This window comes from Grammomys surdaster, unplaced genomic scaffold (genome assembly GCF_004785775.1).
Source record: "Grammomys surdaster isolate TR1022 unplaced genomic scaffold, NIH_TR_1.0 277, whole genome shotgun sequence".
NCBI lineage: Eukaryota > Metazoa > Chordata > Mammalia > Rodentia > Muridae > Grammomys > Grammomys surdaster.
Genome location: NW_021604718.1, coordinates 1310137 through 1332459, shown reverse-complemented (window position 1 = coordinate 1332459; position 22323 = coordinate 1310137). Strand labels below are relative to the sequence as shown.

Genomic DNA, 22323 nt, shown 5'->3' with positions numbered 1-22323 from the left:
TCCAGCCACATCCTGCCCGAGGCTGGCTGAGCGGTGGCCTCACGCAAAAGAGAATTACTGTGTTGGATGGCTCACAGCAATACCTCGCAGCTGTTAAGCCCTGAGAATCCTGGTTAAGGTGGGAGAGCCATCAGTGGCTCTTCTGAACATCCCAGATTGCCTCACACAACACCCAGGGGAGCCATGCACGCCTGCTAACACCTGCACACACATACCTGACCTCACGCGTACACCTGGCTCACATCCTGTCCCTACAGCTGCGTGTGCATACGAACATGCGCAGATCCATCCAGACATCTGCATGGCCACCCGTATGTACCCGCCAGCACCTGATCCCCCGTGTGCATGCACACTCGTCCATGTGGGCAGCTATGAATCCCTCCCTCAGCACATCGGTCCCTCATGTCCACTGTCCCTGTGTCCCCTCACGCATTGCTCATCTACTGCTGAGTGTGTGTGCGTGCAAAAGGCCATGTTTACATCTGCGTGCACGCACACACATTTATACACACACACTCTCTCCCTAAGGAGGCTGGTGTCCCAAGTGACTCAAAACTCAATGCCTCCTCTCTGCCTCCATTCGGAGACTGGGAGAGGGCTAGCTCTGGGTAGCGTGGCCACACATTGGTGAAAGCTGCCTGTTATAGAGGTCGGGATACCCCTACCCCGTCTGGATTCTGAAGGGGCTAGCTCCAAGGGGGAGACACCCTAGCATCTCCTTCCAGATCCCAAGAAGAGCCCCTCGGAGGGCAGGGATCCAGGATGGGAGGGCCTTGGCTGCCATGTTGTGGACTAACAGGTACAGACCCAAATGCCCCCATAAGACACACAGGAGGGACTCCCAGATGAGGCCAACACAATTTTTCAAGCTGTCAGCTTACTAGGGGTACCTCATAGAGGAGTGAGGCCTCTCTGCCTGGACCACCTCAGCGAGAGCAAGAGCGAGAGCGAGCGAGAGAGAGAGAGAGAGAGAGAGAGAGAGAGAGAGAGAGAGAGAGCGAGCACAAGGGTAGAAAACTTGCAACTGGGAGAGAAAACAGAGGTTTAAAGAAAGCAGTTCCTGGCTCCTAGGGTTCTGTTCTCGCCCCCCACTCTGCCACACTCCCTCACCACCCACCTTGTCGGCCGACTGTGAGGTGCCAAAAAAGATGGGGATGAAGGCCAGCCAGACAATGCAGGTGGTATACATGGTGAAGCCAATGGGCTTGGCCTCATTGAAGGTCTCAGGCACACCTCGGGTCTTGATGGCGTACACAGTACACGTGACCATCAGCAGCATGCTGTACCCCAGCAGGCAGATGAGCGACAGGTCCGAGATGTCGCACTTGAGCACGCCCCTGGCAAAGCGGGGGTCAAGTGTCCGTTGGTCCTGGAAGTCCACCACTGAGTGGGAGGGGTCCACCACAAACCACACACAGATGCCAAGCAGCTGCAGGGAAATGAGGATGAAGGTGATGGCCAGCTGGGAGGCCGGGCTGATGAACCGTGGGGCGCTGACCGACCGCTTGCCCTGCTCGAAGATGCGGTAAATACGGTTGGTCTTGGTCAGCAGGGCCGCGTAGCTGATGCTCATGCCGAGCCCCAGGAAGATGCGGCGGAGAGAACAGGTCCCCAGGTCTGGCTCTGCGATCATGAGGAAGGTGGTGGCATAGCACAGAAAGATGCCCGCCAAAAGCACGTAGCTCAGCTCCCGGCCCGAGGCCTTAACGATGGGGGTATCGTTGTAGCGCACGAAGGTGACCACCACGAACAACGTGGCGGCGATGCCCACCACAGCCAGGAAGAGAGGCAGCACGGCCCAGGGTGAGTCCCACTCCAACTTGACAATGGGAATGGGCTGGCAGCTTGTTCGGTTCTGTGTGGGCCGCATGTCGTAGGGGCAGGTCTTACAGGTGTAGCGGTCCACCTGGTACTGGTACCCCGTGCAGGGCTCACAGTGCCAGCAGCAAGCCATGCCCTTCACCGTCTTCTTCCGCTCGCCCGGCTGGCAGGGCAGACTGCAGATGGATCTTGGCGGCTGCTGGCCGCTCCCTGGCCACTGCATCCGCTCTATCTGGAAATGACAGCAGCACAGACCTGGCCTCAGGACATGTGGCAGCACCCAGACCTCATCCCGGAGATCTTCTCTCTGACTCCACCTCTGAACAGGCCTGACGTTGCCCAAAAGCCCAGCTACCTGGACCTCACCAGAGCTGACTGACTGAGAGTTGGAATCAAACAACTTACCATGTGACCCAGACACCAGTGAGTTCCAAACTCATCACTCATCTGGAGAAACTGCTTCTCAAGAGCATAGTGGTGACTCCTAAAGTCACACTAAGCACCCATGCGGAGCAAAGACCCAGGAGTCCCAACTTCCAAACCCCGAGGCTGAAGACTGTGTTTCCAGGAGTGAATTAGAAATGCCCATTTCAACCCGCCTAGACCCTGCGTGTGTGAACAAGCCCCTCCCGTGTGGTTCTCAAGCACAGTGGAGTGGGAGACAGACTGCCTCGCAGCTCAGCCCCCACCCGAGCTTCTGCCCAGCGACTCCAGGAGTCCCGCTCTGCTGAAAGCAAGGAACAAAGATTTAATCAGAAGACACTTAGTGAACGCCTGGGGGTTAGCATTCCTTTACATCTAGGCTCAAAATGAGAGAGAGCGCTGCTCCCAGGCTCTGAAGATACAGTTGGTGGAAGCAAAGCCAGCCGGGGAGGATTGTCACGCTCCACCAAATTCTTCACATTACGGGAACTAACCCAGTGGCCCAGAGAGCTGCAGGTGCTGCACCAGGGAGCCTGGTTAACCTGGGGAGCCCTGATCAAAGGGGGCGCGCTAAGGGCCACAAGGCAGTCAGTTTGTTCTCAAAGCAGCAGGCCTGGCCTAATGGGACAGAATGTGTGTGTGTGTGTATGTGTGTGTGTGTGTGTGTGTCTGTGTGTGTGTGTGTGTGTCTGTGTCTGTGTGTGTGTACCTGTGTGTGTGTGTGTGTGTGCCTGTGTCTGTATCTGTGTCTATATCTATGTCTGTGTGTATCTGTCTCTGTGTGCATGCCTGTGTGTCTGTCTGTGTCTATGTGTGTCTGTGTGTCTCTGAATGTCTCTATGTGTGTGTCTGTGTCTGTCTGTATGTATGTGTATGTATCTGTATGTATGTCTGTGGGTGTCTGTTTCTGTGTCTCTGTATTGTATCTACCTGTGTCTGTCTTTGTCTGTGTCTGTGTGTATGTCTGTCTGTTTTTGTCTATGTGTCTGTGTGTCTGTGTGTCTGTATGTATGTCTGTGGATGTCTGTTTCTGTGTCTCTGTGTTGTGTCTGTCTATGTGTGTGTGTCTGTGTCTGTCTGCCTGCCTGCCTATCTGTCTGTCTTTGTGTGTCTGTGTATCCATGTGTTGGTCTATGTGCTTACCGAGTGTCCTCTCCTGCAGGAATATGTGTGGCTGGCTGAGGCTGTTCAAAGGCTCCTGGACTGAGAAGAAGGGAGTAGGGAGGGGAGGGTGTAGAGGAAGCCTAATGAAGAGGTTGTCTTGGGCTCTGTGTATTATGGGATGTGTCACCCTAGCAGCCAAAGGGAGCAGTGACTGCACCTATCCTGAAGGAAGATGGTGGATATTCTGGAAAATCCTGGTTCCCCATGAAGATAGTCCAGTCCTAGGATCACCACTATGGCTGACTAGGGGCCTTGAGAAAACACCTATCGAACCTCTGTTCTCCATGTGTTCCAGGGGCAGCTGGTACGAAGCTACCTTGCCTCTTGTTACTACCTGTAACTCCCACAGGGGGTACTGTAGCACCTCACTAGGGCGGCTTCCTTTACCTGCAGATCCCCTCAGGTAGCCTGGTACCCTAAGTCTTCTCCCTCAGCTCCCGGAAGTCTGTCTGCAGTGGCTCCTCAGGCAGCCTAGAGCCACCCAGCCATTGGGCAAACTGGATGGGTCAGTCCTCACCTCGCCTCACCATTGTGACTTAGTCCCTTCCTTACAGATCAGGGTACGCCGATCTGGGCCAAGCTGGGATGTGGGAGCAAACAGACTGGCAGGGAGGGAAGAGGGAACCTTCAGAACTACAAACACACACACACACACACACACACACACACACACACACACCTGCCCTTCAGGTCTAGCATCTCTGAAAGAGAAACAGGACAATGTCCGCCTCACAGAGCTACCAGCCTTTCAGCGAGACACATGGTTAGACTGCAACAGTATAGACAGGCATGTGTGTGCACACCCCGCCATGGATGGGCCTCTGTCTCCTGCACAGAACACACCCTGATCCCTCTACCCAGCATCTGGAAAACCTTGTTATGAGAACAGGTTCTGTTCCTCCAAGCTGTGTGACCTCAGGAGAATTCCTCCCTAGGGATAGTGTCCTGAGACATTTGCTGCACTGAGAAGGCTCTGGGACCCAAAATAAGGGGATCCATTCTGGGCAGGGCTGCTGGGGCTCCTTGACTGGAAGAGAACACAGATGTCTCCCCTTCATTCTTGCAATGCAGAGATCAAGCCCCCAACAGCTCATTGTAGGTGCTTTCTCTCAACAACAAGTTTCACTGCTTGGGGAACCAACCCCAAGAGCAGGAAGGACAATCATGGCTTCTCTTGAGTAAGCCAGGAGGGCATGATGAGAAACCCCTGGAAAAATGACTGCCTTCTCTAGGAAAGCCTGGACAGCCAGAGACTCGCTCTCAGATAGCTTGGCATCAGTCAGTGACCCCCCAGCCCAGCCAGGTGTCTGCACTCTGTCCCCCACATCCTGTCTTCATGCTTACTCTGAGGTGCAGGTGGTCCGTCCACGAGCCGATGACCTTGTACTCAGCCGAGCCGTTGCGCAGTTGGTACTGGTAGATGTCGTAGCGCCCCGGGGCATCTCCGTTCTCGTTGAAGGTCACGGGGTTCCCTGCAATGCCTGCATGGGAGGGCTTTGCTGAGCCTTTACCCAAGCACAGGGAGGTTTATAAACTGAAGACAGAGGTATCTGTGGGACGATCCCTGCACGGAACATCTGAAGACAGCACTATTCCCACCCCAAGAGCCCAGACCTTTATACCCTGCAATCGCATGGCCCAGGCCACCCCAGAGTTAAGGAGTGTCCTGTTCCATGTCCCCACCTGAGAAGTTGACGTTTCTGATGTACTTAAGCAGCTGGGTGCCATCCACGGGGTCCATGCGAGGGCAGAGTCCCACACGGCCGGGACACAGGTCACGGTGCATGGCGTGCAGCGCGTGGCCCATGGCGTACACGGCGTCGATCACGAACTGCACCTTCCCCTCCTGTTCATAGGCTGAGTCCTGCCCGATGCGCTCTCGGTCTGTGAGAGAACAGCACGTCGGGCACCCATGAGGCCCTCTGAGCCCAGGAGGGCAGTGTGAGCCTGAGTCTGCCCCACCTAGGCACAGCCAGGTCTCCTGATTTGAAGCCCTGTGTCTGCTTCACCACCCTGACGTGTTTATGGAAAGGGTGACCCCAGAGCATACAAGGGAGAGGCGTCGGCCCTACGCTACACTCCACAAGGCTCCAGAACAGCCAGGACAAGCTCTTTGGTTCTGTCACTATCAGCAGGCAGAGACCTGCTAACATCCTTAGGACTGTGGTATCTGCTAGCCCTCTCTCAGCTGACCTGCAATCACCAAGGACACAGCTGCCCCCAGAGGCTTGGGAACAGTCATGACAGGAGCTGTATCTATCCCGAGGGTTGTGGTGTCCCAAAAGCAACTCACCATGGACTGCCACTCCAGAACATGACACCCTCTTCCTAGGAGGCACATAAAGGAGACCCAGAGAAGCTAAATCTGGCCTCCTGTGGCCCTCGGTGGCTTTAGTCACTTGACACCAGACGTCAGCATCATGCCTACCCATGTCTCCCTGTTTCAGTGACAGCCTTCCCAACAACCCATGGTGAGTGAACTCACCTAGTAGCCTTCTCACTACTGACTGAAGTGCCCCCACCCCCTCCACATACCTCCTGTTGCGGGGTGCTACCCTCCCAGCAAAACATCTGCCCTCTCCAACAGACCAGCTGTGCCCATGCACAACAGCCAGATGCCTTCACAGAAGGGAGGGAGGCCAGGGTCACTGGACCCTCACGTATGCTTCTAGACACTCCTCCCAGCCACTTGGCTACAATTCCTCCCTTGTTATCCGTGGCCTAGGGTTACGAGGGAGGTTCTCGAGGTTCTACAAGCCGAGGGACAGAAATAGAAGGAGCCTCCACTGATGTGGACAGGGAGGAGCCATCTCTCAGTCAGTCTGAGCACAGACCTTCCAGCGTGGCTACTTGAGGTCACCCACGCTCCTGCCTGTAACCCTTCACCCCTACACTACAAGTAAACGCAGTCCTCCTGGTTTCTGCATGTGCTCTCCCTGTCATCTTAGGACTGTCCTTCACAACACGGCTTGTGTCCTTGGCTGAGACTCTCTGAGACAGAGTTATTAACACTCACCCCAGATCAACTGAGGTGGACATCAACTTTGGTTGGTCCCTGGCACCTCATGAGGAGGAGGCAGATGCTTACACCTTCCGGGAAAGGCTTCTACGGCACTCGCCTGGATGGCCACCCTGCCCCTGTTCGGCAGCCCTGTGCAAGCTCCTGGGCTTCCAGAGGTCTGGGTGTCCTCCACTGGCAGGGGTCTACCAGCCCTGCTCCAATGGATGTGAGATTGTAGGGTGGTGAGGCACAAGTTGGTGGCCAACCAGTGTCATCTAGGTATGAATGGCCAGACTGGGGGCTTCTGAAGTGGCAGCAGCGACCCCTGGACTGTGACATCCAGGAAGTCTCCCTAAAGGTGGCAGCTCTTAGCCTGGGTCCTACGTGATAGATGATTTTAAAAAAAAAACTATGCGTTCCAACTATGTGCTGAGCTTTTATAAGTTAGGGGCTGTGCTGAGCCCTATATGCGCTGGGCTTTGCAGAATCAGCTCACTGAATTAGTTATTACTTTTATTTCTTTTAGATTATTTTAATTTATGTACATGAGTATTTTTGCCTACATGTATGGGTGTGCCAGTGGAGCTGACAAGGAATCACATGAAGATGTCCCCTGGAGTGAAACATGGCTGTGAGCCGCCATGGGAGAGCTAGAAACTGACCTGGGATCTCCGGGAAAGCCATAGCTCTTGCGTTACATTTATTGCTTCTGTGTGTGAGCTCATGCCCCCCCCCAGCCCACACGTGGGGGTCGGAGGACAACTTGGAGGGGTCAGGTCTCCGTTTCTGCCGTGTGGGTCTCAGGACATCAGTGAGTCCTTACCTCGCTGACATGACTAGCCAGTTCCTTTGCAGAGATGGAGAGACTAAAGCACAGAAATGCCGGGTGACAAGCAGGGTCCTAGCCGGAGCTAGATCCGAGCATCCTAACACCAGGCTGTTCTCAGTGCTGAGCATGGGAAGGAAGCAGGCAAGAGTGCTGAAAAGAGGAGTCAGGGCCCAGAACTGTCCGTAGAAGAAGAGAGAAAATGGAGCCCTTGGGAAGTCCAGGGTGTTTGCAAGCCATAGTCCTACACACTGCTGTGCTGCAAAACAGAAAAGGCCACGTGCTATGTCTCAGCCCCACTCCCAGATCCCAACCCCAAGGGCATAGGGCCGTGTTGTGAAGGACAGTCCTAAGGTGAGATCACATACAAAGACCAGGTAGGCTGGGTTAGCACTCAGCCCCTCTTCCCTGGGAACACAGGAAGACAACATGTCCGTCCTCCTGCCCAGGGCACCTCAGAAGCAGACCTGAGGTAGGGAGAGTTCAGTGCCTATCTCCAGTGTGTGCCCCTGCTATCCAATCCCTTCACACCAGGAAAGACACTCACAGACCTGGACTTGAGAGGCAGGGCTGACGGTTGTGGCACTTGTCACTGGGGGTTGCCCTGTTGGCCAGGACTAGCCTTAGCTCACCCGGAGGAGGTATTCATTGGTTGAGAGTGAACATAGGAGATGTCCAACAGCAGTATCCTGGGACTGGGCTGTTTGGTACCTGACTCAATCATCTTGTCAGAAATATAAAAACAGAGGCCAGGAAATGGGGGTACTCTAGCTACGCAGACATGGTAGGGCCTCTGGATGGCAGGGCAGGTACGCCACCCTCCAGAGCTATCCTGCACGCCTCTCCCACCACGCTTGGCCTGTGCTGCCTCTCAGCCTCCCTGTCTAATTTCCTAACCACTCTGTCAGTTCTAGGTCAGGACGCAAACAGCTGGAGCAGCAGAACACAGAGCTTCCAGTTTGCCCATCCTGTCTTCTACTCAGAGCCTCCACCGTGGGGCACTGAGAGCCAAGGAGGAGGGAAGTCAGCAGAAGGGGGCTGGACTTGGTTAGGACAGATAGCCTGTCCTAGATATCCCAGCTAGGATGCCCTCCTGGCACCCGACCCAGGCCCTGAACCCCATTCCGTCACAGTGCCCACCTCACCTCCGTTCATGACACTGAAGCTGAAAGCTATACAACAGAAAATGTGGCTCAGGGCCTCACTGTCCCCGGCCTCTCCTGGCCCTGGCCCCCATGGAAACCTCTTCACAGAGTCCTGATGGAGCACTGGCTCCCGGGCCACTGTGGGTTTCCACTGGGGTCATAAGTCACTGGGATCATAAGTCACTGGGGTCATAAGTCACTGGGGAAAGAGATGCTAAGGAGAAAAGCATCCTCCAGAAGCTACCTCAGCAGGAAAGCCTGTCTCTAGTAGAGTGGCTGAGGAAGGGATCTAGGTGCAGACTCATGTGTAGCCATCCTGACTCTCCAGCTAGCATGTCACAGGGCTGGCCATTGACTCCTCCACAGGCTAGCCCAGCTACAGATGACACATAGCGAGATCCCTTACCAAGAGCGAGCCAGACTGTGAGTGAACCTTGTATGTCTTTATTTTCTATATCTCTCCCCTTCTCTCTTTCCCTTCCCTTCCCAGCCTAGGACTCCAGGCCTGTACCCCCAGAAAGCCATAATGACAGGCCAAAGCGCCCTTCAATCGGTGGTGATCTGAACCCTAGCCTCTTGCTCCAGGGGTCTCCATACTGTTCTTTCTCCCTGCCCCCAGCCCAAGACAACATTAGAGACTTCCTGTCTGCAGGTCTAAAGCAGGGAGGTGGGGGGGGGGGTCAGCGTCCCCTTTCACAGGTGAGTAGAACCCCAGGCCCAGCAGAAGCCTCGCAGCTCTGAGAGGAGGAGGAGGTGAGGCACATGTGCTTGCGAAGAGCCGCAGGAGGAGATAAATTCCAGACACATGGTGCGGTGACAGCAGCAACAGTTTGAAGATGTCCTAATTGTGTCCCGGGGCACCGTGAGGCAGAGATGCATTTGGCTCAGCCGAGGGTGACAGGCAGCTGGGAACGGAGGGAGGATTTTCTCTCTCAAAGCCCTGAGCGGTAGTTACTGCAGAGACTGCAGCCTTTGTCGCCAGGTTGTAAATTGTAAGCGGAATGAGTTTTCAAGGTTGAAATAATCAGAGTCCGAAGCTCTCTCCACTCCTACGTGCCCCACCCTGCCACCTGAAATCCGCTCCTTGGAGACGCCTTCAGGATTGAGCCAGTTCCCTTGCCAGCCCCAGACATGCATAGTCACATGTTTGTGTGTGCACACAATAACACACACAAACACACACATGCCCATATACAGACACATACAATATACACACTGCTACAAGACAGCACAAATGAGCTACCCAGCATCCCCGCATCCTGGGCTGACCCATCCCACAAGGAGGGGCTGACAAGACTTACTTCCACATCCCCCTCAGTCCCCCCCAGGTTGACCAGGTCTCACACCTGACCCCATACCTGTTGTTCCTGTTTCTGTTTGGTTAGTTGGGGGTTTTGGTTTATTTTGGGGGGAATAAGGTCTCACTCTATAGCCCAAGCTGGCCTCCAAAACTAGGATGATTGTCCTGCCTGTCTCCCAAGTGCTGAAAACACAGATGTGCCCCACCATGCCAGGCAGGTGCAGGTGTTTGAGTAGAGAAGGATCCAGAAGGGGGTGAGGAAGAACTGGAGCAGGCAAGAGCAGGGGAGGGGGACACAGGTATGGCCCCAAAAGCAAAAGTGTGGGGCCTGTCTCCATAGAGACCTCCAGGACACCACAGGCCTGCCCGCCAAAGCTGGCTGAGTTCAGTGGTTGCTGCATCCCAAGCCATCCCATTGTGAAGCCACTCCCTCCCAGGGACTCCCCTCACTTCCTGGCAGGGCTCTCCCCAACCATGCTGGCTCCTGATGCTCAGAGCTGTCTGTGCTGACCCCTCCCTGGGATCCTCTGCCCTCTCCTCCTCCACCCTGCCCCTCCCAAATGACTTCAGCCATTGAACTTCAGGCTCCATCCTTGGCTTCTTGTCCTCCTTCCCCGGCCTGAGGTCCCTCAGCAAGCTCTCCAGCCATTCCGAAAGACTGCCAACAGCCTGACTCCTGCATAACCCTTATTTGCCGCTGATATGCCTCTGACCCAGACCCTGTCACTGTTTTCCTTGGTTACGGCCATCTCTGCCATCTATCCAGCAGCCTCCTTCCCAGTCAACAGAGCACAGGGGACAATGAAGGGCACAGGGTGGGCCCCAACATTCTCCCTGATAAGTTTTTGTTAGTCTCCAAGTAACCCAGGCTACCCTCCTCCACCTCTCCAGCCTTATCCCCCTCCTCTTGCCCCACTCCAGCACTGTGGGAGAGCCTCATGACTTCCTAGCATGGGTCAGGCTTGAGCACACCTTTGCATACACTGCCCTCTCCCTGGCATGGGCTCTCCCAGCTCTCTCTCCACACGGTGCCCCCTCTCCCTCCTCAGGTGTGTGCCTGGGTGTCACCGGAAGTCTCAGGGACACCTCAGTTAAGTGTGCAACCTGCTTAGGCTCCCAGAATTCCTAACTTCCCTCCTAAGCCCCACCCCTACCCGCAGGATGGGCTCCCTCCTCTGGAGCTGTCAGGCTTCATCGCTACCCTGGGCAGGTCTTCTCTGAGGCAGGTCTGCTCCCAGTGCAGCTAGCACAGGCTGGGCACACACTCAGCCTCTCCCTCTCTGTCTCTCCTCTTTCCCACCCAGCATGTGTGTGTATATGTATGTCTATGTGTATTGTGTGTGCATGTGTCTTTGTGTGTCCATGAGTGTGTGAGAGTGTGCATGTGCACCTGAGTGTGTGCCTGTATGTGTCTGTGTCTGTGTTTATGAGTGTGTGTGCCTGTATATGTCTGTGTTTATAAGTGTCTGGGTATGAATGTGTGTGTGTGTGTGTGTATGTGAGTGTGTCTGTGTGGGTGTGAGTATGTCTGTGTGAGTGTGAATGTGTATGTTTGTGTGTGTTTGTGTCTCTGTGTGTGTGTGTCTGTGTGTCAGTGTGTGTGAATGTGTGTGTGTCTGTGTGAGTATGTGTGTATCTGAGTGTGTATCTGTGTGTGTATCTGAGTGTGTGTCTGTGTGTGTGTCTGTGTGAGTATGTGTGTATCTGTGTGTGTATCTGTGTGTGTATCTGTGTGTGTATCTGAGTGTGTATCTGTGTGTGTGTCTGGGTGTGTGTCTGGGTGTCTGCGTCTGTGCGTTGGGGTCTCCTGCAGGCCTGAATCCACGGAGTAGGCTGGGCTGACCGGCCACTGAGCACAGAATCTGCCTGTCTCCACCTCCCTAGACCTGGGATTATGGTCACGTACACACCTGGCTTGTTTAAATGGGCTCTAGATCAGACTCAGTCCCTCACGCTAGCGAGGCATGCACTTTACTGACTAGGCCGTCTCCAGCCTCACATTCGGCCTTGGCCTCTAAATAAAAGCCATGGATTTCCTGGTAGAAAAAAACAAGAAAAGTGTTTAGAGTGGGGACCCAGAATCCCCTGTCTACCAAGAGCTGAACAACTAGGAGTTCCTAATGGGTGCACAGCTGGTACATAGTAGGTGCTCCCAAAATACTGTCCTTCCCACCTTTCCCAGAAGGAACGCTTCTTTGGTCCCTCTATGGAGTAGATGGTTGAAACATCCTAAGAAGGCCAAGGAAGCCTGGGGCAGGGCACCTCTAGAGCCCTGGGTCCAAATCCTAGCTCTGTCAGCTACTACCCTGTATGACCTTAAGTAAGTCCTTAACTTCACTTAGCCTCAGTTCCTCATCTGTAAAATGGGTTACCATAAAGATGAAATGCAAAAATCCCAGGAGAGATCTTGATAAAACACGAATGAATGCAGTTTAAACTAGCTGTTGGGAGAGAGCTGTGACGGTTCTAACTGCAGCCAGCACAGTGGGTAACCAACCCTCCCTACACAGCCCCCGCCACCCCATCCTGCCCTCCCTCTCCGGACTTCCAGCCCCTGGGAGCAGCCAACAGTAAATTTTTCCTATCTCCTCATAAACCGAGCCTTCCTCCGCTCAGCCATCACCTGGCTGGCAGCCCTGTCAAAAAGACGGATGCCACATCTGCTTTGTTTATGACTTTAATTCCCAAGCCTGCTCAGCGCACTCTTGGGGAGGGGCTGGGAGCGCAGGAGGCAGGTGGCAGGCATTGCCCTCCTGGGCCTGACAGCCACAGAGGCGCCCCTCTCTGTGACCCTTCTCGCTCAGTGTGAGCAGCCCACGGGCTGACAGAAACAGCTCCCATCGTCCCGGGGAAGGCTGTGAGGGAGGGCCTTTCCCATCCCAGGGCTCTGGAGCGCTGAGCAGGGTGGCAGGGTGCCAGTTACAAATGAGGACCTGCTCAAGGTCACACTGGCAAGTGTTGGCAGCGTGCTACACACCCGGTTCTACAAGCACTCACAGCTGTGTGGGGAAAATACCAGACCACATGGCCGCCTGCCTTACCTGCATCCTCACACAGCCCTGTCCCCGTCCCTGTCACACAGCCCTGTCCCCGTCCCTGCACACCAACCCTGTCTGCACAGCCTTGAGTGACAGTGACACTGAGACCTCTGAGCCCCCCACCCCATGTGGTCCCATCACTTTGACAGACGCCCAGGAAATGAAGGATGCTTCTCTCTATCCTCCAAGTACCCAGGACTTCCAAGTACCTCCCCGGTCCCCATGGAGGCCTTCTCGACACCACTAAACAAACCTGCCCCCCCACACACACACACACAAGCCACAAGGACTCGCCCCTAAGCCTGAGGACTAAGCATCCTCCAGCAGTGTCTTGCCCATCACCCATGTGAGCAGGACAGGAAGGACACAGACTGGACACAGAGAAAGTAGTCCATGTTCCCTGTGAGATCCGGGCAGAGCAGGCAGGGCCATGGAACCCAGCCTGGGGAGTCCCACTTCCAGGAGCAGAAGATTGCTGTTGAGAGAGTGCTAGAATCCAGGCTCCGGGGAGGTGGAGACACAACTCTTGCCTCACTTCTGGCTGCCTGTGCTACATACAGATGGAAGAGGCCCTGGGGTCAGAGGAATGAAAAAGAAGAGGGAGAGAGACGTGGGGGAAGACAGAGCTCCTGCTTCACCTCCGAGGCCATGCTACTCGGAGGCAAGCTGTATCCTACTAACTTTAGCACCGTGATACTTGAGGGTGACCTCAGTTTTCTCTTCTGCAAAATGGGTGCAGCCCTGAGACCATCTAGACCACCCACCCTTGGGATGGCACAGCCCTTTCTCTATCTTCTACAGCAGACATATGAATACCAAAAGACTCAGACTAACTGACTATTTAAATCACAGATATTCTCCACACCCAGAGCCCTGTCAGCACCCCGCACCCTCACACCAGCTCCATTGTTCATGGTGTGTCCTCACGCGGGGATGGGCAGGGTCTTCCATGAGATGCTCCCTCCCATGCCACCCTGCCCATCTGCTTGTGCCTAAGCTAATGACTGCCACCCTCCCTCCCACCCCACACTTAGCTACCAAGTCCCAGGTGCCTGCACAGAACAGCTCCCTCAGGACTCTAAGCAACCCCTAGCATGCTGGGTCCTGTGCTTCCAGTGGTAAGGAGGTTGGTGCAGGAGGATCGCTACAGGTATGAAGCCAGCCTGGGCTACAGAGGGAGACTTGTAGCCTCAAACAAGCAAATAAATACATAGCAAGCCAGACCTGGTGGTGCATACCTATAATCCTAGCACTTGAGAGGTGGAAGCAGGAGGGTTGGGAGTTCAAGGTCACCCTCTACTAAATCAAGACTCTAAGACCAACCCAAGCTACAAGAGCCCCTGTAAATAAGAGGAAAGCCTTTGTGGTAGAGTACCAGACTGCCCTGGTAGAGTCAGTTTGAGAACTTGTGGGTTTCCCCGGGTTTATTACCTGTGGATTAAACCTCAGATTCAATGCCCACCCTCATGTTCCCATTAAAGTCACCAAGGGAGCTTTAAAAGGCCCAAGCCCACCCATGATGGGGCTCTGATCCGTGATGGGGACCCTAAGCACTCCCCAGGTGGCTCTAATGCATAGCCAGGCTGGAGAGCCTCCGCTTCTCAGCTCAGAAAGTGACTTTATTAGTGACCTCACTTCCTCCAGCAGACCCCTGGGGACAGCTCACATTGATCCAACTTCTCAGAGGAGCAAGCAAAGCCCAGAGGGTCACAGAGCTTGCCGGGGCACCCCACAAGGCTCTACACACTGAGAGGACCTCTGCCTGCCTGCTTCAACCAACACACAGCCGGTTCTGGGATTCCACCTTCAGTTGCCTCGGAGGTCTTTCTATCCAGCCTGAAGCCAGTCTGAGCTGAGCCTGTGACAGGAGGTGACTCCAGAAAGCTCTGGTCCTCACCTAGACACTGGAGCAGGAGGCCCCCACTGTCCCTCTCACCCCACTTCCAGTCTCTCCCACCCACCCTGGGGACCAGCTCTGGTAAGCCATGATCAGGGTGTTCAATGTGTCACCCCGGTAGAGACACAGGGAGAGCACAGGGTTGAACAGGACACGTGATTGGCCTGCCAGTGAGTGCTCAGCCTCCATTACTAGGCATGTCTGTACCTCTTTGTATGTGTGTGTATGTGTGTGCACACATGCACATGTGTGTGCACAGGTCACAGGACAACCTCTGTGCCGTTCCACAGGTGACTCTCACCTTTTGCTTGCAACAGGGTTTCTCACTGGTCTGGAACTCAGTAGTGAGCTAGGCCAGCTGTGCAGTAAGTCCCAGGGTCCACCTGTCTCTGCGTCCCATCTCTCCGCCCCTGGGATAACAGACGCAAGCCGTGCCTGGCTTTTCCTTTTCTTTAGATTTACTTACGGTTTCATTTTAGGTGTAGGAGTGAATTGCCTGCCTGTGTGTATGTGTGTGCACCATGTACACACAGTGCTTGTGGAAGACAGAAGAAGACATCAGATGTCCCGGAACTGGAGTTACAGATAACTGTGAGCTACCCTGTGGGTGCTTGGAGCTGGCCTTGAGTCCTCTGTGAGAACAACAAATGCCCTTTCTTAACCGCTGAGCCATCTCCCCAGCCCCAAATGCCTGTACCACAGGCCTGTACTTCTTGCACAGCTACTGTGACTATTGCCTGGCAGGTGCTGTGCAGCCTTTGACGTGTTTCCTAGCCTCTCTGAATCTCCATGGCTTCTTTTACAATTGAATAGTGGGGGCTGCTAGAATTGGGGGTGAAACCTAACATGGGGGTGAAACCTAACATAGAGAAGCATGAGAACAGGTTCACGCAGGCAAAGTGAGCCCTGTGCCTAGCCCAGCTCAGGCCCACCCCTCATGCACACACAGCTACCCACGCTGCCCCTCGACACGCTCACACACCTACTCTGCAGCCCAGACACCAAGGGCTCGGCTGTGAGCTCGGCTGTGACCCAGGAGGATCCCACTGGCCAGTGTCTGCTAGTCCACGTGGGCTTTGGCCACCAGGGGGTGGCGTATGCCTCACTCACCAGATCCCCGTGACCCTACTTCACCTAGCTGCCTCTGCCTCTTGCCCTACCCTAGGGAACCTCGATCCGCCAAAGCTTCCATGAGGTACATCTCCAGCCCCACTCTGCCCAAGCTGCCCAGGCTACTCCAGAGAACACAGGGCAGAAGTCTTACACACACACACACACACACACACACACACACCGAGAGGTGCTACATGCAAACAGCACTAGAGCCCACTGGCATGGGGCGGATTTCTGCTGCAGAGATGCTGGCCCTGAGCACTCAAGACCTGGTTCCAAGTACATACGAAGCAAGTGCCAGGCTGCAGGCTTGGCGGCCTGAAGCTCAGGCCTTAGCCCCTGGCACCTGTAAGGGAAGAAAAGGCCCCTTCTCAGACCTCCCCCCACCCGGTTCCTCCGTAGGGGAGCTCAGTTTCCCCCGAGAGCACACCCCGTGGCTGGGAAGGGCTGCTGCCCCTCCCCCACGGCACTGCCCCTCCCCCACGGCACTCCCCACTCCTGTTCAAATGGGTTTCTGTTTCTAGCACAGGCATCTCCCTCTGACACATCCCATGATTTATTTATCTTGTTTATCATCTGTCTTTCCATTAGAATAAGAACTCCGTGAGGATTCAGACTCTTTTGTTCTTCATCCTCCACGAGAACAGGCCCAGGTAGTCTGAGTCAGCCCGGTGTCTGCTGAGGGACCGAGGAAGCCCCTGATGGGTCAGAGAGGTGCGCTGTACAGTCAGGAGTGGGCCGGTCTAGCACGGTGACTCCCAAGGCAAGTCAGAACTGGACAGCTCCTCTGATGAGACCAGAGCGGGTTCCTCCTCCAGCTCTGCTCCGGAGGGAACAGCGCTCCCTCCCACTCTGTCCTCCCAGGTCCACTGCAGGCTGCACCCCAAGCTAGCTATAGCTCCGCCCCTTCAGCCCTACAGACGACACTCTCAGATCAAGTCCACTGCATGTCCACAAACGTGAGGGGTTTTCTGAATATCGGGTCCTTAAGCCCCTCGAGCTAGACTCTTGGCTCTTCCAGAGTTGGCCGGAGAACTGGGCTGTGGCCACAATTGGCGGGAGTTCAGGGGCCTAACACCAGGCCCTACTGCCAGCAGGCAACGCCTTCACTTCCATGGTCCCGCCTCCCACAGGCCCCCACCTCCACATGCCCTATCTTCTGCAGGCTCCGCCTCCCTAAAGCCCGACTTCCCTCCCCCACCCCCGCCCCCAAGACTCTACCTTCTGTAGGCCCATCCCTAAAGTCCCCACTTTCTGCAGGTACCACCTCCCGTAGGCCCCTCCCCGACATGCCCCACCTCCTGTAGACCCCACCCCTTAGTCCCACCTTCTCTAGGCCCCGCCTCCCAGACCCCACATTCCGCAAGCACCGCCTTCCACAGACACCCCCCCCCACGGGCGCATGCTCACTGGTGCACTTCTTGATGTGGCTTCCCTTCTTGAGCGCGTGGCGGCTCAACTTGCAATGGAAGTTGTCCTCCCAGAACTCGGCAAACCAGATGTTGCGCCTGTTGTTGTCGAGCGTGCGACTGGAGAAGTAGCGGTCGAACCCTGGCAGGAAGTGAGAATGTCAGAGCCTCCTCTCCTATCCTCTCCACAGGCACCCAAACGTGGAGATAACCGGGGCCAGGAAGGGAAGGGGCATCCTCTGACCTGGGGCCCAGGCACTTAAAAAAAAGCAACAATAACAGAGCAAGGTGTCATTTTATGCCATGCAAAACAAAAAGAGCTGGGTTAGGTCCCAGGGGAGCACACAAAATTTAGGGTCACAGTCTACTTGGCAGAGACACCCTCTTGGATCAGGGGTCAGAATGGCAAGAGGTCTTACAGCAAACAGCAAGACCAGGACCTTAGCTTCCTTAACATAGAGCATCTCCACGGCAGGGAAATACCACCTGCTCCTCCATGGTCTGCCCGGCTCCCTCGCCCGGGCAACCCTGCCTCAGGGCTGGTACTGATGGGGTAGCGCCTTCTCCCCTGCCCTGAGACCCTCTGAAACTCACCCCATGGTGGGCCCAGATGGAAGCCAAGGACCTGTCTAAGCTGAAGTCCGGCCAATGGAGGAGCTGGGTGGCTCTTTGTTATGGGGACTATTATGGGATACTGAATAGCATCTGAGGCCCCTCCACGCAGCAGACTCCAAGGACATCACCCACTTACTACCAGAGGACAACCAGGGGAGAACCAGTGGCCAGGTATGATGGCCACGCCTTTAATCTCAGCGCTAGGGAGGCAGAGGCAGGTAAATCTCTGAATTCACGGCCAGCCTGGTCTACATAATGAGTTCTGGGACAGCCAGGGCTACTTAGTGAGACCCTATCTCAAACAAGCAAACAAACAAACAAGAAACAACAGATGAGAACCAGTATCCTTCAAACTCCCACAGCGTCCCAGAGAGAAAGGGCACTTAAGTCTTAGGTTCAAATCCCAGCTGTGCCCGTGCTACAGGATGGGTGACTCAGTAGAGAGCGGCTGGGAAGCCAAAAAATGAGGAGCCTGGCTGGCAGGGGCGACATCTGCCGCAGGGCACCCGTCAGCCAGCCGCTAGGGTCGTTTTTTTGAGCTCCTCCCGGCTCCGTGTGGCTGAGTTGGTATGGAATTTTCCACTGCCTGTGCTGGCAGGGCCTCAAGGTGAAGAGAGGACACTCCGTGTGACCTTCGGCAAGTGATGGGAAGTAGGGATGAGGGCTGATTCCTGAGCTCCTTTCCCGGCCTGTCAACTCAAACGACCACGACTGTGTTCTACTCAGTTTTAGAACACAGGCCCGGGAAACCGGCTCCCCTCCGTGAGACTCTGAGTCCTGCCAAGTCAAGCCGTTATCAGGACTTTGACATCATGCCTCACACCCTGCAAGCCTCTGGCCAAGATGCCTGTGGCCTTCGTTTGCCTCAGAGGAAGGGGAGTGGGGCAAGGCAGAGAGGAAGACAGGCGGGATAGAGCAGGGAGGTCCAACCCTTGCTGTTGGCCCTGAGCTGGCCACGCCCAAACATGATGCCCTGCAGGACCCTCTCTCTGCAGCCTCTTCGGGCTGGCTCTCTCCAGGGCAAGGACAGGTCCCAGATAGGAGAGGGGTGCAGTCGGGCCAGTAAGAGATACTTTCGTGACCGGGGTTTTACGCATCCCAGAACCCAAAGCGGCTGAGAAGCCAGGGGACAACCCAGGGTCTACACTCTAGACCTGTCATGCTAGAGGCCTGTGCATGCAAGGAGGCTGTAGACGAACCAAGAGGCAAGACAAGCCAGAGAACGGAAGGCAGAAGTGGACCGGAAGTGGACTGGAAAACTTTGCGGGGCGGCGGGGGAGGGACACAGTCGCCACCTGCTGGGCCTACCTCGCACGGACATCCTCTTGGGGAGAATGGTGACTGCGCCCTCTGCCACTTCCTCGAGGCGCAGCACGGGGGCGCTCTTGGAGCCCCAGCTGTCGGAACCCATCCAGAAGAAGTGGCCGGTCTGGTTGGCCCTGCGCGCTGCCTCCAGCACCCTCCTGTGGGGACACAGCAACCCACCCCAGACATGTATGGCTACCCAGCTGCTCCAGGCTCTCTCTGGACTCTCCGCCCGTCCCCATTCGTTCATGCAGAACTCGTGGCTACCCCTGCTCCCAGCCACAGATGATCCCCCGTACACACCTGTCCCCCTCACGGCCCAATGTCCATCCTCACGCTACGTCTGAATCCCTCACGCCTCACTCACAAACCTACAATCGCCTCTGCCAGTCCTCCAGGCCTGCAGACCCCCACTGTGTGGCCTAAGCCTGTGTCGACAATCTACAGTGACCTCTCATCCAGACCTATCTTCATGGGCCCACATCTGCCTCTCCGAAGACCACCATGTCCCCTTAAATCGATATCTGCCCAACCTGGGTTCCAGATGTCACCCCCTGTCCTCTCAGAGGCCTGTTCTCCAGGTACCAGGCTACTCTAGACCAAGGCCATCTTCACACGGATGCCCTCAGGGTACCTACCCATCCACCCCCTCCTACTCCAGAAGTCAGAAATGCCCTGGTGGGAGACAGAGACCCCAGGGACCATTCCTGTTCTTCTCTGATAAGGAACAAGGTCTATGGCCCCAGGGGTGCTGGGCCTAGCCTAGGGGCAGGTAGTGACTAAACTTCTGGAGAGAAATTGCTCTCCCCAAGTCCCATAACCTGCTTCCAAGCCAGCCTGTGATCACCCCAGGCCCCTGCTCTCCTCTCTGCCAACTACTGGCCCCTTAGCAGGCCACCGCCCACCTTGGGCCACCACTAATGGTAGCCGAGGCGGTCCATGGAACCGCAGCCTCCATCCTGTTAATGCTTCCTGCATCTGAGCAGCCAAGAGAGTCGGGATCGCATCCCATGTCCGGCCAATCACCTGCGTTTATTTATACCTCGGTCTGCTTCTGAAAACACAGTGCGTTTCCAGAAACAGCCCACCTAGTGCCAGGCTTCCCGTGTGGCTCAGGAGAGTCCCATCCAGCCCCTTCCCTAGGGACAAAGACCCGGATCTTCGCCTTCCCTCCCAACGGGAGGCTAATCTAAACTGGAGTGTCCTCAGTAGCGGTGGGCCCAAAGTGGGATCTAAGTGAGCCTGACTCTAGGGGTGTGAGAGAGCATCCAGGGGGATAGCTCAGAGAAGCCTAGCCACTGGCAACCATTTCCCTGAGGGCATGGAACGCTCTGGCAGCAGCATCTGGGGGAGCTTCCTCCCTTATAGAGGTTCACACTGTCTCTGAACATGCCGGAGGGCCTCCATAGGAGGCTGTGTCTGATTGGAACCCCGCCTGAGTGGGTCCTTTCTCCTCTGTCCCTGCGGTGTGCCCCCAGGGCCTCTCTGTGTTGCTGTAACTCAGGACTCCAGGGTAGGGTGCAGGAAAGGGTTAGAAGAGGGAAGAGGGGCCAGCATTGGCCTTAGAGAGCACCAGAAGGGGTCTCTGAGCCCAGAGCTGGCTTTACTCTGTGAAAACAGTCCTAGCACCCCAGTTCTGCTCAGATATGGGCTTCTCTCTCAAAGGGAAACCTCAGGGACCTGACACTTGGGTTCCTGGAGGGTGTGTCAAGTGAGAAGCAAGAAGGGAGGGAAGTGGGGACTGTCTACAGGAATGGCCCGTAGACGGCCCTGGAGCTTGTGACCTGTGACCCCTGTGCAGGACGCAAAGACACTGGTAGGGTCTCCAGGGTCCTTGCAGAGTCCAGGAAAGAACCAACCCCCCACAGTGAGCACATGCCAGAGCCCTGTGTCCTGAGTTCACCAAAAGCAGAGTTCAAGGCAGAGCTGTGGCGCACAGCCACTGAGCCTCATGTCCTACCAGGTCCTGCTCTGTGGCTTTGAGCACCTTCCTATGCTTGGTCCTCAAACACTACTGGTCAGGAACTGTTTTGTTTTGTTAAACAGCAAAGAGCCTCAGAGAGACTATGAAACTTGGCTGAAGCTACTCCCTCCAGCAGGTTGGATCAGAACTGGGTAGCACGCCTTAAGTTCACAAGATAGCAGCCTTTCGCCTAAAGTGTCCATGGCTGGCAGGATGGATATAGGAAAACAGAGGCGTGAAGGAGCCCATTGTAGTAGCTGGGTCTAGCCTGGGAATCCTACCTCTCTAATTCACCTCTTGCCCCTCCCCATCTCCCTAGAAGGAAGGCATCCAGTGGGACATGCCTGGGCTACTGTCTGCCATGGCCACCCTACCTGATGTCATCCTCGTTGGCAAAGATGATGATGGCCCTGGCATTGGATGTTTCCAGTAGGCGTTTGATGATCTTGTCAAACTCCCCCGTCTTGGGTTCCCGTGGAATCTTCACTGACTGGGCAATGCACACGCCTCCTGTGGAGAGGCCCGGCCGATATCAGCCCAAGCCATCAGGCCTGAGTGTCCCTCTTCCCCAACAAACCCCAAGAGGCTGTGACCACTTGACCCCCAGTGCCTCACACCAGAATCACAAACACCAGCCACAGCATGAATACAGAAGACTTTGGATGTGATACTTCAGTACTCTGTGCCTCAGTTTCTCTAATTGAAGCCAGCAAGAGGCAGACTGCCTGTTTAAAATCTTGGTTTTTACCAGTTACTGCTGGGTAACCTCAGGGCAGTCACGCTAGCTTTTCTGTGTCTCAAACGTCACATTTATAAAGTGGAGACAAGAGGGCGACCTAGTTCACTGGCTTCTTGTGGAATCTGTGAACAAACCCGCTGTCTGATGCACAGCGAGTACCTGGAAGCTCGGGCTATTTTTATCAGGATCACCTCAGAAGGTTCTTTGAAAAGGATTAAATCTGAGAATGGCCATCCTGGTATCTGCCGTCCCCACACCCGTGTCCACACACCTCCTAGGGCTCCTGTCCCAGAGACTCTGCATTACCAAAGGTCCTGGAGGAGGGGGCTGCATGTGTGGTTGCTGGGGTGGGCCAGGGTGAACACAGTGTCCCAGGATGCACCCCGGCAGCAGACACCCAGGAGCATTTGAAGCCAGACAGTGCCCAGTTGCTCTTGCGACCCGTCTCTCAGATGAGCACAGGTAGACCGCTGCCCTGTGCATATACTCATAGCTCATCCGTGCTCCCTCCCATGGGTCTCTGTCCTCCTACAGGTGCCGCCCAAAAGGGCGTCCTCCCCTAGG

General features: G+C 55.4%; 1 protein-coding gene across 2 annotated transcripts in view; it reads right to left on the bottom strand.

The window, feature by feature from the left end:
• The window catches only part of Grm4 (glutamate metabotropic receptor 4), an 89626-nt gene that overhangs the window by 11385 nt on the left and 55918 nt on the right, over positions 1-22323 (bottom strand). For both annotated transcript variants that reach the window (XM_028777033.1, XM_028777034.1), the window contains 6 exons: positions 21395-21530; positions 19061-19215; positions 17139-17279; positions 5092-5292; positions 4753-4889; positions 1118-2053 (listed from right to left, as the gene is read on the bottom strand). In XM_028777033.1, the coding sequence (XP_028632866.1) occupies positions 1118-2053; positions 4753-4889; positions 5092-5292; positions 17139-17279; positions 19061-19215; positions 21395-21530 (1706 nt within the window). The remainder of the gene's footprint in view (positions 1-1117; positions 2054-4752; positions 4890-5091; positions 5293-17138; positions 17280-19060; positions 19216-21394; positions 21531-22323) is intronic.